The sequence below is a fragment of the Podarcis vaucheri genome, assembly GCF_965113315.1.
Source record: "Podarcis vaucheri genome assembly, chromosome: 3".
NCBI classification, from domain to species: Eukaryota; Metazoa; Chordata; class Lepidosauria; order Squamata; family Lacertidae; genus Podarcis; species Podarcis vaucheri.
This window is the reverse complement of record NC_138761.1, coordinates 72,407,338-72,422,804: the sequence shown is the minus strand read 5'-3', so window position 1 is coordinate 72,422,804 and position 15,467 is coordinate 72,407,338. Positions and strand designations below refer to the sequence as shown.

The window sequence follows — 15,467 nt, the reverse complement described above, 5'->3', positions numbered from 1 at the left end:
CTACAGTTAGAACTGGATATGGAACAACTGATTGGTTCAAAATTGGGAAAGGAGTACGACAAGGCTGCATATTGTCTCCCTGCTTATTTAACTTATATGCAGAATTCATCATGCGAAAGGCTGGGCTGGATGAATCCCAAGCCGGAATTAAGATCGCCGGAAGAAATATCAACAACCTCAGATATGCAGATGACACAACCTTAATGGCAGAAAGTGAGGAGGAATTAAATAACCTTTTAATGAGGATGAAAGAGGAGAGCGCAAACTATGGTCTGAAGCTCAACATCAAAAAAATGAAGATCATGGCCACTGGTCCCATCACCTCCTGGCAAATAGAAGGGGAAGAAATGGAGGCAGTGAGAGATTTTACTTTCTTGGGCTCCATGATCACTGCAGATGGTGACAGCAGTCACGAAATTAAAAGACGCCTGCTCCTTGGGAGAAAGGCGATGGCAAACCTTGACAGCATCTTAAAAAGCAGAGACATTACTTTGCCAACAAAGGTCCGTATAGTTAAAGCCATGGTTTTCCCAGTAGTGATGTATGGAAGTGAGAGTTGGACCATCAAGAAGGCTGATCGCCGAAGAATTGATGCTTTTGAATGATGGTGCTGGAGGAGAGTCTTGAGAGTCCCATGGACTGCAAGAAGATCAAACGCATCCATTCTTAAGGAAATTAGCCCTGAGTGCTCACTGGAAGGACAGATCGTGAAGCTGAGGCTCCAATACTTTGGCCACCTCATGAGAAGAGAAGACTCCCTGAAAAAGACCCTGATGTTGGGAAAGATGGAGGGCACAAGGAGAAGGGGACGACAGAGGACGAGATGCTTGGACAGTGTTCTCGAAGCTACAAACACGAGTCTGACCAAACTGCGGGAGGCAGTGGAAGACAGAAGTGCCTGGCGTGCTCTGGTCCATGGGGTCACGAAGAGTTGGAAACGCCTAAACGACTAAACAACAACAACAACATTATATCTGGACTCTTATGAAGAAGATGGTGAAGTATATAGAAGACATGAAGATGATGCAGATGATCAGTCTATGGAATGTTGAATCTTGATTTGGTAAATACAAGTTTTATCAGTTTAGGGAATAAGCTGGTGTAAAGCAAGTTGGTGAAAGTTAAAGAGCCCCATGTTACACCACATCTAAACCCCATTCAGCAGTGGTGGTGCTACTGCTATGCGTAAGCCTGGCAGAGGGAAAACAAGTTTTTAAAACAATATTCTATGCCTGGTTGCCAAGTCATGCGACTGAAAAGCAGAGTGATTTGAGGCCTGTGCAGCAATTTGAACAGGGAAACTGGCAACATAAATAAATTTCAGGAGAGTTGTGACTCCTGCTCTCTCTCTTGTAAATTTTAAATAGATCTATATTAATATATCTATATGCTAAACAGGATGTTTCACAGGATGATGCCAGCTTTGCAACTGATGTTATAAACTTGCACATTGTTGTCAAATGCTGCTTCTAGTGCCAATGTGGAGTGTCACCCCATGATCTTTTGACTACTATGATGTATCAGGCAGGCTGTTTGACTTTTATTTTTAATTGCAAAACGGGGTTAGGGATTCAGCAAAATCTATGAAAATGTGACAAGTATTAGTTAATAGGTGCCCACCACAGCTGATTTCTCTCTTTTTCCACATGAACCATGCTGAAAGCTTGCAGAACTGCCTATTTTGGAGCTCACACAGGACAGAAAAAAATGTGCACGTTTTGAAGCCAGTGATGTTCCTCTTAAAAGGTTTGCTTTGTCCCTACCTTTGAAGAAGTCAACTTTTGATGTTCTTATTCTTTACTTTCCTAAATATTTTTGTCAGTGCAGTGTGCCATCATACAGCCTATTTCACTGCTACAGCAGGCGCTTTTATGCTCACCGAGAGTTTCTCCACCCATCATATCTTCATTGTTCATTAAAGCAAAGGGAATTTTTCTCTGTTTACTATATATTGCATGTGGAGATTGGCATTTTCTAATGAAATGAATAACCTGGCTAGACCTGGGTCCAAATCCCCACACAGCTGTGAAGTTCACTAGACCTAATACCAATCAACCTCTTTCAGCTTGATCTGCCTCATGTGGTTGTCCTGAAGATAAAACAGGGGTGCCATGTAATGCCAAACTTACTTGGAGGAAAAGTGGGACTAAAATGCAGAAAATTTCCCCTCTGAATCATGAATCTGTGAGCACAAATTGGTATAAATAGGTGTCTGGACTGAATGACTCACTGTTTCCTTTCCTTACAGCACACAATTTAAAACTATGATATAGCCAAGAAGTGTTAATGGATTTTTTTGCACAAGACAATTAAAAATCTGCTACATTTTAAATGCAGCATCCTAATTAATCCACCCTGGTGACAAAGGAATATTCTACTTAAGAGCTCTTGAGCAAAACTCCTAATATAGATGTAAAACTCTGTTAAAACATTACTGAAGGTTTCACGTTTCATACTGAATTTGAGTCTCAAGGCTTCAAGTCATTGACATTTTGTTTGAGGTAAATTATTTAGATTGCTTAGGTGAGTTGATGAGAAGACATGTAGGGTTAAAAAAACCAACCCTCAGTGTCATACAGGCAGCCCATCTTTCTTTCTTATCGTTATTTTTTGCTGTACTTCCTGACATGACACATACTTTCCTGAATTGAACAGCCAAATTGCAGTGAATAATATGCATGTTCTCATTTCAACTTTTCATTTCAACCTTTCAAATATGTCATGCACTAGTAAAATGGTTGACAGAGCTTGTCTGCACAAGCAAAGGGGGAAATAATTGTGTTCTAATAACACAGTATTGAAACCTTATTGACTATTTACTTGTGTTTGTGCAGAGAATGAAAGGAAAACTTCACTCTTAATAGTAAATGCAGAACAACTTGTGAAAGTCACTTGGAAGGTCTCCATATAATGCACAGACTGACCGGTATATTCAGGGTGGTGACTTCTGGGCATAGTAGCAGGAGATGAAGTGAGCAACTTTGTGCATTGGCCTCCCTCTCACACGTGGTAAGATTCCCCCACTTCCAACCAAAGATTCTTATGATTGGGACACTAGGAAAATGCAAATATTTCTTTAAAAGGTTTCTAACCCACCTTTCAGCGCACAGTAGCTGTGAAATCAGTGTCTAATTCTAGAATAGAACAACAACATATAGAATTGTGAATTTAAACATATACACCCATTAAAACAAACAGCGCAAATTGATCCAAAGTGTGGTTGTTAGTAAAACATAGCTTGAAGTAACAATGGTTTAGTTTTGGATTTTTTTAAAGCCCCAGTCATGGTGGAACCACATGAATTTTGAAGGGGATTGTATTCCATACATAGGGGGACACCACTGACCAAGCCTGCCCCAGTAGCCTTCAGCCAAGCATTTTTCAGCGATGGGCCAGAGAGCATGTCCTCAAACATTGATCTTAGTGCACAGGCACCCTTGGGTGCATGCCAGCCCTCCAGATAGATGTGTCCCCAAATCATTAGGGCCTTAAAGACTAAAACCGCTGCTTTAAATTGAGTCTGCAAGTGGTTTTCTGCAACAGTTGCAAGTGTCTATGGAAGTTGTTTGAACAGTGAGATAAAGCTGATTAGCAGATTCTCTGTTTTATTATTTAGGCTTGTGTGCTGGAGAAATAATGCTTTAGGCTACAGTTTGTTGCTCAGGGGAGTGTAGTAGAACTAATTAAAACAATAGAAGGTTAAGGAAAGCCCTACAGATATAATTAGATTGTTTTGCTGACACAAGGAAGTTATCTTCTCTTACTCAGATGACTACAGAAAAAGCATGAGATGTTTCTAACCTAAAACAAATACTCTGAGCCTTTCTGCACTGCTGTTACTTAAAATCACATATGGACTTCTGTATTAGCCCTGAGCTAAAACCAGTCATTTAGCTGATTATTTACCCTAGATTTCCCGCTCTCCAGTTTTTCTCCTGCTTATAACAAGAGCAAAGAAAGGTACCATACCATTGGAGCTCCATGAAATTCTGCTTCATAAAATAAAGCAGAACAAAACCATGGCTTCCTTTGAGGATGTTAAATTTTTGTGAGGAAGAGATAAAGTAATCATAAAAACTGAATTGCTAAATACTTTGAGTGCAGGTCATGAGCTGGGGGGCTTCCTTTAGGAGTGCTTGCCAAAGTTTAGGCACCAGCTACTGATAGTGTGACCTGCTGTTTGTTTTCTTGTGTGGCTTTAATTGTAATACATTGCTTCCCCACCCCTGATTTTATGCCATGCTTTGTTTTCAATTTTTATCAGTTGCTTGAAGTCTCCTTATGTGTCACACATGCAACTCATGGATTGAATAAATTAGTCATCATTATAAAAGATAACACACCTCATTTCTATCTGCTGTGTCTCAGACAGTGGTGGTGGAGGGTGTGTGTGAGTGAGTGTGTGTGTGTGTCTGGTAAGACCCAAAGTTCCAACGTTGATGTGATTTTTTTGACCAGATAGTATGGGATGAGGCCCTCTTTATGCCGACAGCAGCTACATATCCAGCAAGAAGTAGGGATATGATTCAACCATTTCACCTACCCAATTTAGGTTCCCTGGACAGGCTTGGTTTGTTTTCAGGAGAACGTCCAGATTATTAGATACTATACCATTGGGCTTTGGACAACAAGGGAGGGAAAAATACTTTGAAATATTTTTCATTCACGTGCCTCTCTTTCTAGTTCAAAATAACATTGACTTGCTTCAGTCAAGTATATTTTACATTTACCCTCTCCTCCACCTTTTATTATCCTATTTTCAGCACTGTTGTTGTTGTTCTTGTTGTTTTAATTTATTACCTGCCTAAGGTCCCAGGTGGACTCAACAATTTAAAACACAACATTAAAAACAATAGAAAAACTAGATAGAATGGGTCTTCATTCTTTGCCACAATCAAATACAATCTCAAAAAACCCCAAAAAACCCCAACGTTTTCTGTCTTCTCTGTTCTTCTTAAATAATTTATCTTTCTTCCTTATAGGATACATGTTTTATTTACTGTTTTCACTAGAATATTTTTACTTCTCTTTCTATAATTTATATCATATACTCTGCCTTCTATTATTCAGTATTGTAAATCATGGCTAGAATCCATTTCTAGAGAAGAAGCCTATTTGTCATTGTCTTACAGAGCCACTGCTGTGCTTTTTCCAGGTGGCTCCCATGCAACAAGCTTTCTAAGCCACACACACACACACACACACACACACACACACACACACAGTACCACTTTAAAAAATCCACACCTTTGTCATCTTGCACTGTGACTTGTGTTTAAAATGATGCTTTGTACTCTCTTGCTCTCTCCTCACTCCAATATATTAATGCTCATTAATTAATTTATATTTTTTAACCTGTCCTTTCCCCCAAATTTGCCTAGGTATGCAAACACATCAGAGATCAAACAATACAATTTAAAAAAATATTTGAAACATTACAAATCCATTAAAAACTTTATTTCAAATGGAAAAAACAAGTAAAACGATCACATACTCTAATAGCTAGTACTTTCAAGATTATCAGAAACAGTATTGTTATCCAAACATTTAGGTGAAAATGAATGTTTTAAATTCTTCCTGAAAGCCAATAATGTGAGAGAAGGACATCCCTCATCAAGGAGGACATTCCACAAACAGGAAACCACCACCAATAAGGCCCTGCCATGGGTCAGTGACAACCAGGCAGCATTCAGCTTCTTTGGCTATATGCTTTATGAACCTTCTCCAATCTGATGCCCTCTAGATGTTTTGGACTACACCTTCTATCAGCCCCAGCTAGCACAGCTGACTGGAGTTGCAGTCCCAAACATCTGGAGGAGTCCAGATTGGTGAAGAGTGGGCTGAATCATCTAAACCAGATGATCCCATGGAAGCCTTGTACAGCCTCTAGCATGTTCATATCCTGAGAACTCATTATGAAAATGTATGGTTTAATGCAGTGAAACCCTAAAACATTTACGTCCACATTACAAATAAAAGCGGAAACCTGAAAAAGGAAGGTATAATTTGCATGGAATTAGCACATTCAAATTTAGAAATCATCACTGTAATCTAAATGGAAATACAATACATCTCACCACAGTGGGGAGACTTAGCAGCAATTTGTCATGTGTTTACAGATGATGAACAACTTGAAGCCTTCTTCTCCCCCTTTTTATGGTTCTTCATATTTAAACTGGACAGGACAGCGCTTCCAATAGGAAACACCTGCAAATAGAGCAATGCCTTTGACAGCCATGAGGGGTCTCCTCTGTAATGTAGGATACATGGCCACAGCTGTTCTGGAGAAAATTTGTATCTGGCCCTGTATTGCCCCCAGAGTCTCAGAGATATTTTTTTTACCTTTTTTTTACCTGATCCCTTTTTACTGGAAATCCCTGGGATGAAGCTGGGACATTTTACATGCAAAGCATCAGTTTTACCATTGTGCTGCAGTTTCTCCCCATTGTAATTTGTAATGTCAAAATTCCTAATATTGAATGCCACACAAAACACCTCCATTCCTCCTATGTGTTTGCATTAACTTTTTCGAAGACGGAGAAACAGCCTGTGTGCATTTTACTTCCATAATTCACAACATGCCTGCATTATCCTCAATTGGTCTCCTGCCCCTGTATGATGAATGATGTCTTCATGCCAAAGGAAGCAATGTCTTATCGTTCCTATTGTTTCTGTCTCTGCTTACTGTTTCATTGCTCCTATTTCTATTTAGCTTTTGGGTTCAAGACAAATAGTACTTTGATGGTGGTGGGACTATGATAAAGACAACAACAACTAATGGTGCAGCTGCTAAGTGTACTGAACCAAATGAGCCTATAGGAATCTGTTCATTAAGAACTATGTCATATAAAATGGCTCTTCACCTTATCATATGAAAATGTTTATAGTACACTATTTTTCCAACAGAAGTAAAAAGAGGAAAGTAGAGGAGGAAACAGTATTTCCAAACTTTTTTTTTGTTGCAAACCAAAACTGGGTAATAACCAGTTCTAAAATGACCCTCAGCACACAAAACTTATTTTCCACATATATTTTGAAGACTAGATATGAAATTCATGACCAATCCTTTTAAATTGAGCAAACAGCAAAAGCAAAAGAGAAATCCATGTAATTTCAGTAGATTTTATGTTATATATTCAGAAAACAGTAATCCTATTGCAAAACAGATATTTTAATGATAGTAAACTAACATAAAATGGCTTGGGCCACTTTGACATCAAATTCTAGAGCTCATTCTGTTTTGAAGTAACCACTTTCATGGACTTTATCTTTTTCCAATTATACATTGTAATTAGTATTTTGCATTTGTCTCCATGATTTAAGATGTTAAATAATGTATAGGTTCAACAGAGTTCTATGATGAAGGACAAGTATTTGAGTGAACATGTAACCTGACCCCAAGGCACTTTCCAGCACTTTGTCATTAGTACAGGAAAGGTTGGGTAGGTTACAGTGATGCATGAGCTTTCACATCCTGTAGAGCACAGTTGAGTTCTACAGTTTCCATTAGGAACAAATAGATATCCTTTGATAGCTCGCAAAATAGGTGGGCTACAATCCAAAAACCACTTGGATGGATAAAAGGTAATACACAAGAGAGAGAGCAAGAGAGAGAACGAGAGCTTTCTAATTAACAGAGCTTGGCTCTGTGATTGGGAGTTTGTGGAGTTAGCTGTGTGTATGTGGCCTGATTAACTAGGACTGAAGTTTTGATTGAGCTAGGATTTTAATCAGTTAATCAGTTTGATTAATTGTATAATCTTGCAGCCCTCCAGATTTTAGCTGGGCAGATTCTTGTGGCCATCACCAGTAAACTATATAAGGTTATAATGCTCTTTTTAAAACTGTGACTAATTAAAAACAACACCCAAACATTAAAAATGCCCATTCTTAACAATTCAAGGGTGTATATCTATGCTCATCTTTAACTCCAAGCTGCAGCTGAGAACACTCCCCTAACAAGGAAAGTGTGGTGGGGCAGAGGAGCATCACATGTCAACATCATGGGTTGGTGGCCACAGGCAGTGCAAGGCAGCTGCCTCCACTATCATACTTTTGTGTTGTACATTATGGCCTATTAGCTGGCTGAATGTGTGACTTATGAAGTCTCTACTTTCCCATCTAAGCCCCAGGCAGGCAGGCACGCTCTTAGAAAGAGAGGCAGATCTAGCACAAAAAGTACTCATCATAATGCCAAACAAAAGGTTACACACACTTTTCTAAGGTTAGTTAATAGCACCTAGAACACACTTCATTCTTTATACAAGGCTAGAGAATCACATTAATGCATTGATTTGCATTAACTCATTTTAGCCTTGCAAACAATTGCACAATGCTATGGGTAAATTTCTCCAACTACTTTATAAAATGTCAAGATTCTAAAGTATCCCTGTCTTTTCACAGAGAAATCACTATATTATTCCCACACTCCACTGAGAGGCTAGGAAAGGTAAGACCCACGATTATGCTTATGTGGAGTACATGGGGAGTCCAGGATCACAAGAGAGGGACACACAGTCCTTTTCATATGGCATCTTCTTATTTACCATGTGTCTAGTTGCAGATGGGGTGTTGGGGGGGTAGTACGTCTGGTGGGCGACACATCATGATCCTTCTGGGGCAGTTTGTCCACCTTTGGTTTCCATCCTGCACTCAGCTCTCACCTGTGACTCCTGTCAGCACTGACAGCAGCCACACCCCACAAAATGACTTCAGTTGGCTGCATAAACCATGTGAGGGTAGCCAATGGGTCTCAAACCCTCAATGTTCTCCTGCATTATCTCCTGTTTATCAATATGCCCTTTTCAAGTTGTACTGTATATCAAACATTTTCTGTATGATTACCTATTTGTATGAAATGTTTTCAAAACCAAAAGAAAAAGAAAAAAAGGATGCCAAACTGTTGCATAAGTATTTAGAAGACTGGATACTTTGTCCTAAAAGCATATTTCCTAAAAAGATATTTCCTGTTAAACTTATTCCTGTTAAACAGATTGCCCCTCAGAGTTTCAAAGTGCAGAAGTTCAACTCAAGGCAGCATTTGTGAAATATCAATAGAAGAATCTGTCTTTACTTTACAACATCAGCACATTCCATTATTTATTTATATTAAAAATAACAACTACATTGCAAGCAAAGCATATTTGCCTTTGAATTTTCCATACCGATTCTTTCAGCTTTTACACTTAATTCAATATATTATATATCGACCCCCTTAATCAGTAAGTTGGGGGGGGCAGAGTCCTGCAACCAACAAAAAAATGAATTATTTTGAGGCAAAGTGGCCTCGGGAAAACTTTAAGTAATGTATGTTGCTTTCAGTTTCAAAATGTTTTTTATGCCAAGTAAGACACCAGACTTTTGCTTTGTGAAATTACTTAATATCTTTCAAAATTCTAGCTTTTCCTTTTAATCACAGACATACATATTTTTCTCTGAATCACTGTTTCCAAACCTATTTTTTTTTAATTGCTGTTGTTTGTTGTTTAGTCGTATCTGACTCTTCATGACCCCGTGGACCAGAGCATGCCAGGCACTCCTTCCTGTCTTCCACTGCCTCCCGCAGTTTGGTCAAACTCATGTTAGTAGCTTCGAGAACACTGCCCAACCATCTCGTCCTCTGTCGTCCCCTTCTCCTAGTGCCCTCCATCTTTCTCAGCATCAGGGTCTTTTCCAAAGTATTTTTTAATACTTTGCCATAAAGAGGCACCATAATAAAATAAAAAACCCTCACTTGCTGCCAAGTGCATAACTATGGAGCCCCAAGATTCAGTAAAGTTGATCCTACATTTGTGCTTTCGGTGTCTCAAATGGCACAAAAGGAAAATACATTATATAATAATTATACTAGGGTTGTCATTTTCGAACAGAAAAGTTGTTGAGCTTTTTGGGCAAAATCACAAAAAGTAATGCTGTTATTGAGCTATTTTTATGGGAAAATGGCACTACCAGCATGGGCCGGATTTATCGTTAGTTTGATGAGGCCCTAAGCTACAGAAGGTAATGGGGCCTTTTATAAGTCCAGCTGTCCTTTGGCAACAACAAATTGTTGTTGTTTTGTGTGTTGAATATATTCTATATCAGTGGTGGCCAAACTTGGCCCTCCAGCTGTTTTTGGACTACAACACCCATCATCCCTAGCTAACAGGACCAGTGGCCAGGGATGATGGGAATTGTAGTCCCAAAAAAGCTGGAGGGCCAAGTTTGGCCACTACTATGCTATATGGTAATTTAAAAGGTAAAGGTACCCCTGCCCGAACAGGCCAGTCTTGACAGACTCTGGGGTTTGTGCGCCCATCTCACTCTATAAGCCAGGGGCCAGCGCTGTCTGGAGACACTTCCGGGTCACGTGGCCAGCGTGACATCGCTGCTCTGGCGAGCCAGCGCAGCACACAGAAACGGCGTTTACCTTCCCGCTGGTAAGCGGTACCTATTTATCTACTTGCACCCGGGGGTGCTTTCGAACTGCTAGGTTGGCAGGCGCTGGGACCGAGCAGCGGGAGCGCACCCCACCGCGGGGATTCGAACCGCCGACCTTACGATCGGCAAGCCCTAGGCGCTGAGGCTTTTACCCACAGCGCCACCCGCGTCCCAACATATGGTAATTTAGTAGGTATCTAAAGCCATTTGCACATAACAAAATATGTATTTTATTTGTTTTTTACCTTATATTTTGGAAATGTACACCCAGTGGTTTTTTTCTCCTTTAATTTTTTTGGGGGCCTCCAAGAGAGTAGGGCCCTAAACTATAGCTTATATGTAAATCCGGCACTGGATACAGTACATGATAGAAGAAGAAGAAGAAGAAGAAGGAGGAGGAGGAGGAGGAGGAGGAGTTCCCATAGTGAAAAATGTATTTTACTGTTTGTAACATAAAAATAATAATCTCCAAGCCCTACATCGTACCTTTGAAACACAGGATTATATCCAGTTGTGTCCCTCCACTGTTGGAAGGCTCTTTGATCCAGTGGATGCTTCAGTGAATGGAAATGGGGTGGAGGAACCTGTCTTGCTCCTGCATCCCCTCCCTTCATCCGCATCACCTCATATGATGCTCTAAAGTGTCCCCAAGCTATATAGAGTAGATCAGGAAAGGGGCACAGAGGTCTGTAGGGGAAAGGGGAAATCAGCAAAAAATCTCTCCCACTCCATTTTTCAGTCATGGAAATCTCTGCTGGATCAGGGAGCCCACTGCCAGCAGAAGGATGCAACTGGAAATAGCCTGTGACCCTCCATTAAAAGTTAAATACCTTCTAACTAGCAGCTGTTTTCATCAAGGCAGAGAGATGTAGTAGAAACTATTTTGTTGCTGGTAAGCTTGCTAATTACTTGTTCGAAAGGTTAGGAATGGTTGTTTTATACATGAACGCCAGTACTGTAGTTCCAAAAGCTATCTTTTAAAATACTGAACTGTTTCCAGATCATTTTGCACAAGGGAATTAAAGATTCCCTGCTCCCATCAAAGTGGCAGACCTAACTGTCACGAGGCCCAGAGAAATTAACTTAACCGGGAAACTAAACTAAAACACATTTCAGTACTTCTCTCAGGAAGAGCATTTGCTCGAAATACGGTATATTGGGATTTTTATCTAATCTCTAAATATGGTTTTTCACCATTTTGTATTTGCCCCATTTCTTGTTTTTGTATTGGATCTAATAATTAGCAATGATCCAAAGAATATGTCTTTAAAGAAGTATTTAATGAATTAGATTAAGAGTGTGGGTGGGAATAAGCTTATTGATTGAATATTTAAAGAAAAAGTTATATGAAATGTTTTAATGTATGTTTACATATTTAATTTATTTGTGTGTGTGCAACTTATATATTGATTTATTTAATGTAAGACCATAGGTATAGATTAGGTAGCAAAAATGGGGTTGGTGTGAAATTTCAAGTTGGGTGCACAATGCACCTTAAAATACCCACCTTAAAATACCTACAAGAAAAGCGTGAATACCTTTCATTTTTGGAATCTGGAATTCTGGATTTCTTTTAGGCTTTAGTAATGATTTGGAAACATGGAACAATATGGTGATCCCACGTGTAGGGATTTAGGAGTATGAAGATTTGCTACCATGATTGCTTTGGGCAATCATCAATTTCACTAATGAAACCAAATTCAGAACCATGTGCATGCCTTTGATTTTTAGTTATTTATTTAATGCTAAGTAAAAGGTAAAAAGGTAAAGGACCCCTGGACAGTTAAGTCCAGTCAAAGGCGACTATGGTGTGTGGCACTCATCTTGTTTTCAGGCCGAGGGAGCCAGTGTTTGTCTGCAGACAGCTTTCCAGGTCATGTGACCAGCATGACTAAACCACTTCTGGCACAACAGAACACCATGATGGAAACAAGAGCGCATGGAAACACTGTTTACCTTCCCACCACAGTGGTACCTATTTATCTACTTGCACTGGCATGCTTTTGAACTGCTAGCAGGAGCTGGGAAAGAGCAACGGGAGCTCACCACTGACCTTTTGATCGGCAAGCCCAAGAAGCTCAGTGGTTTAGACCACAGCACCACCCATGTCCTAATGCTAAGTAATGCTAAGTAATGGCCATAGGAGACCTCTTGATATAGAATAGCCCAATATTATTTCAAAGGGTGTGCACTTTATTTCTAAAAAGAAAGATAGTTTTGGGTGGACTTATTCCCCCATAAAGTCAGAAAAGTAAATTTGACTCAACAAGCAAGCTTTTTCTTTTCTCTTCTTTGCTAGTGAAATAATACATTTCTAGAATCCAGCTCAACTGGAGAAGTGGAAATGGTAGAGTTCCTAATTGATTGAGGTAGCATTAGGGATGATGCAATAATTGCTTTAATTAGCTCCTATTAAACTGGTATGTAAGTTGATAGTCTGCTTCCATCTGAACAGCTTCACAGCTGTGCTCTGTCAATACATCAGCTCATTTTAATCTCTTTGCTTCTCCTCTCCTTTTTGAACTCTGGTGTTTTCTCACTTCATTTCAGTGATTAGTTATGTATCCCCAAACTATATACTAATCAATTTCAGTCTGATTAAAGCCTAAATGTTGCTTCAAGGTGAAGTACACAAGCTTTTAAGTGATACAAAACTCTTGATTGGGAGGAAGCATATGTGCTTACTTTGCATATAGTAAAGCTGGCCATTTGTATTTATCTGCCAAACAGTGAATAAAAAATTACCATACTTCAGCTTCACACCTGATAAGAAATCTGAGGAATCTAATGGTAAGACAGTAACAACTAGCTTACCAAATACTGTATTTTTCGCCCCATAGGGCGCACTGGCTCATAGGGTGCACCTAGTTTTTTGGGGGGGAAATAAAGAGAGAAAAAATTTATCCCCCCCCCCAGACGTGGGGCTGGGGCGGGGGAAGCCCGAGCTTCCCCCGACCCCAGCCCCCAAAACAGGCTGCTCTCCGCAAGCCGTGGGAGCCCTCCCACGGCTTGCGGAGAGCTACCCGAAGCCCGGGTGCGACTGCTCAGTGCGCCCGGGCTTCGGGATAGAGGCCCTCCAAAGCAGGTCGGGGAATAGCGGGATGGCGGCGCTCCGCCTCCCCACTGTTCCCCGAGCTTGTGGGGCTGGCGATGGGCTTCGGGGTGCAGGCAGCTCTCCGCAAGCCGTGAGAGAGCTGCGCAAAGTCGCGCAGCTCTCCCACGGCTTGCGGGCAGTTTCCTGAAGCCTGGAGAGCGAGAGGGGTCGGTGCGCACCAACCCCTCTCGCTCTCCAGGCTTCAGCGAAAGCCTGCATTCGCCTCATAGGACGCACACACATTTCCCCTTCATTTTTGGAGGGGGGAAAGTGCATCCTATAGGGCGAAAAATACGGTAGTTACATGCACGCTATCCTAAATTACCGGTTTGTAATTGTTGTCTTTTATTTGCCTTTGATACCAGGGGCAGCAAATTTCCTTTAGTCCAAGGGCCACATTCCCATTTGGACAACCTTCTAAGGGTGATAAGACAGTGCCAGAGGCAGAAGTGAGTAGAGCTACAGATGTGCCTCTGACATTTGTCCAATAGGCTACATGCCAGCCTTGCGAAAGTCAAGCGTTTCCATATATATTCATAAACACATTTCTCCATCCTCTAGCCAGGCAAGCAAGAGGCATTATCACAGTTCAGTGATACACTGAATGACTCAGTGAAGGTGCAGAACTGGGCTGGTGAGCAGACCTGCCTGGGGGAAAGCCCAGGACCCACTGGCAGAGGAACGGGGGGTGGGGCGAATCACCCCTGGCAACATTGGGGAAGGGGGTACCATTGCGGCTGCCCCCACACGCTGCGCATCCCTCCACCATGCTGGGCGCCACGCCTGCAGAACACATGCCACACCCCCAGACGCACACCACGCCCCCACAGGTGGCACACCATGCCCCCGGGATGCACGCTACACCCCCGTGTGCGACGTGCCACGCTTCCCGTCCCCCAGGATGAGCCCCAGCCATGCCCCCGCCTGCTCTCTGCCCCCAGTGCATGCTTCGCCACTGCCTGGACCTCAAGGTACTGGAGAGAAGTACCTGGAGGACTTTGTTTGGCCTCCTGCTCGAGGTTTCCCACCCCTGTTTTATCACACAAATTCATGCAAATCCAAATATAATTTGCGGGAGATATATACTTTTTAAAGACTTGTCTAGTGACCAGGGTGTGTTTAGCCCCAGCTGGGATAGCTCATTCCATAGAGCGTGAGACTCTTAATCTCCGGGTCATGGGTTCAAGCCCTGCATTGGCCAAAAGATTCCTGCATCACAGAGGGTGGCCCCTTTCAAATCTACAGTTCTACTTGTGACAATAAATAAATCCAGTTTTCTATCTGTTGTGAAAGTACTATTTTCCTTAACTGTCATCACAGTGAGAGAGCCAGAGAAACTCAAGAAACTCCCCCCACCCCAAGTCACAAAATTCATTATGAAAGAAAATATTTGTAGTAATCTCAAATAGCTGACAGCTTAATCACATGTTTCCTTTCAGGAGAACCAAAAATGGCACCCCTCCAATACTCAAATATTCCCAAAGGCATGTAAAATATGCTATTATTATTATTATTATTATTATTATTATTATTATTATTATTATTACATTGCCAGTAGGTAATGTGTAATCCAAGTAAAGCTCCGGTTCTCTAAAAGAAAATACAAACTTTCTTTGAACATTTATTTGGCAAATAAGAAGAATACACTCTAGTTAGTTGATGTTGTTTTCTAAAGTATAAAACTATACAATACAATAAACTCAAACTTTCAATTCACATTTAAAGCAGGTATCAGGCACATTTAACTAACCACTGAAAAGTGAAAGTTAGTTAGTTATTAGGGCTAACCAAAAAGTCACAAAAATGTGGCAGAAATTTAGCTCCTGCTTTGGGTAACACCCTGCTTGATGAATAATTTCAGAGAATGGAAATAATAAAAAAATGTTACTTTTAAATAGCAGGTTGTTTTTTTTTTTTTACTTTTCAAACTGAATTGAAATCTGAAGCTTTTATG

The 15,467-nt window shown here is 40.8% G+C and overlaps 2 protein-coding genes across 10 annotated transcripts in view; one reads left to right on the top strand and one right to left on the bottom strand.

Annotated features, from left to right (window-relative positions):
• Positions 1–15,467, bottom strand: part of HS3ST5 (heparan sulfate-glucosamine 3-sulfotransferase 5) — a 145,452-nt gene that overhangs the window by 26,987 nt on the left and 102,998 nt on the right. The window lies entirely within an intron of this gene.
• The window catches only part of LOC309529085 (uncharacterized protein), a 127,124-nt gene that overhangs the window by 33,852 nt on the left and 77,805 nt on the right, over positions 1–15,467 (top strand). Inside the window, exons 3-4 of one of the 3 annotated variants that reach the window (XR_014218062.1) lie at positions 1,664–1,746; positions 2,835–2,971. Coding sequence is in view for 1 of the 3 variants with exons in the window: in XM_082216836.1 (XP_082072962.1) it covers positions 12,307–12,390; positions 13,879–13,962 (168 nt within the window). In the remaining 2 variants the exon portion in view is untranslated. Of the gene's footprint in view, positions 1–1,663; positions 1,747–2,834; positions 3,010–11,766; positions 12,391–13,878; positions 13,963–15,467 lie in introns of those variants that run through there. The other 2 variants (XR_014218063.1, XM_082216836.1) reach the window with 2 other exon arrangements.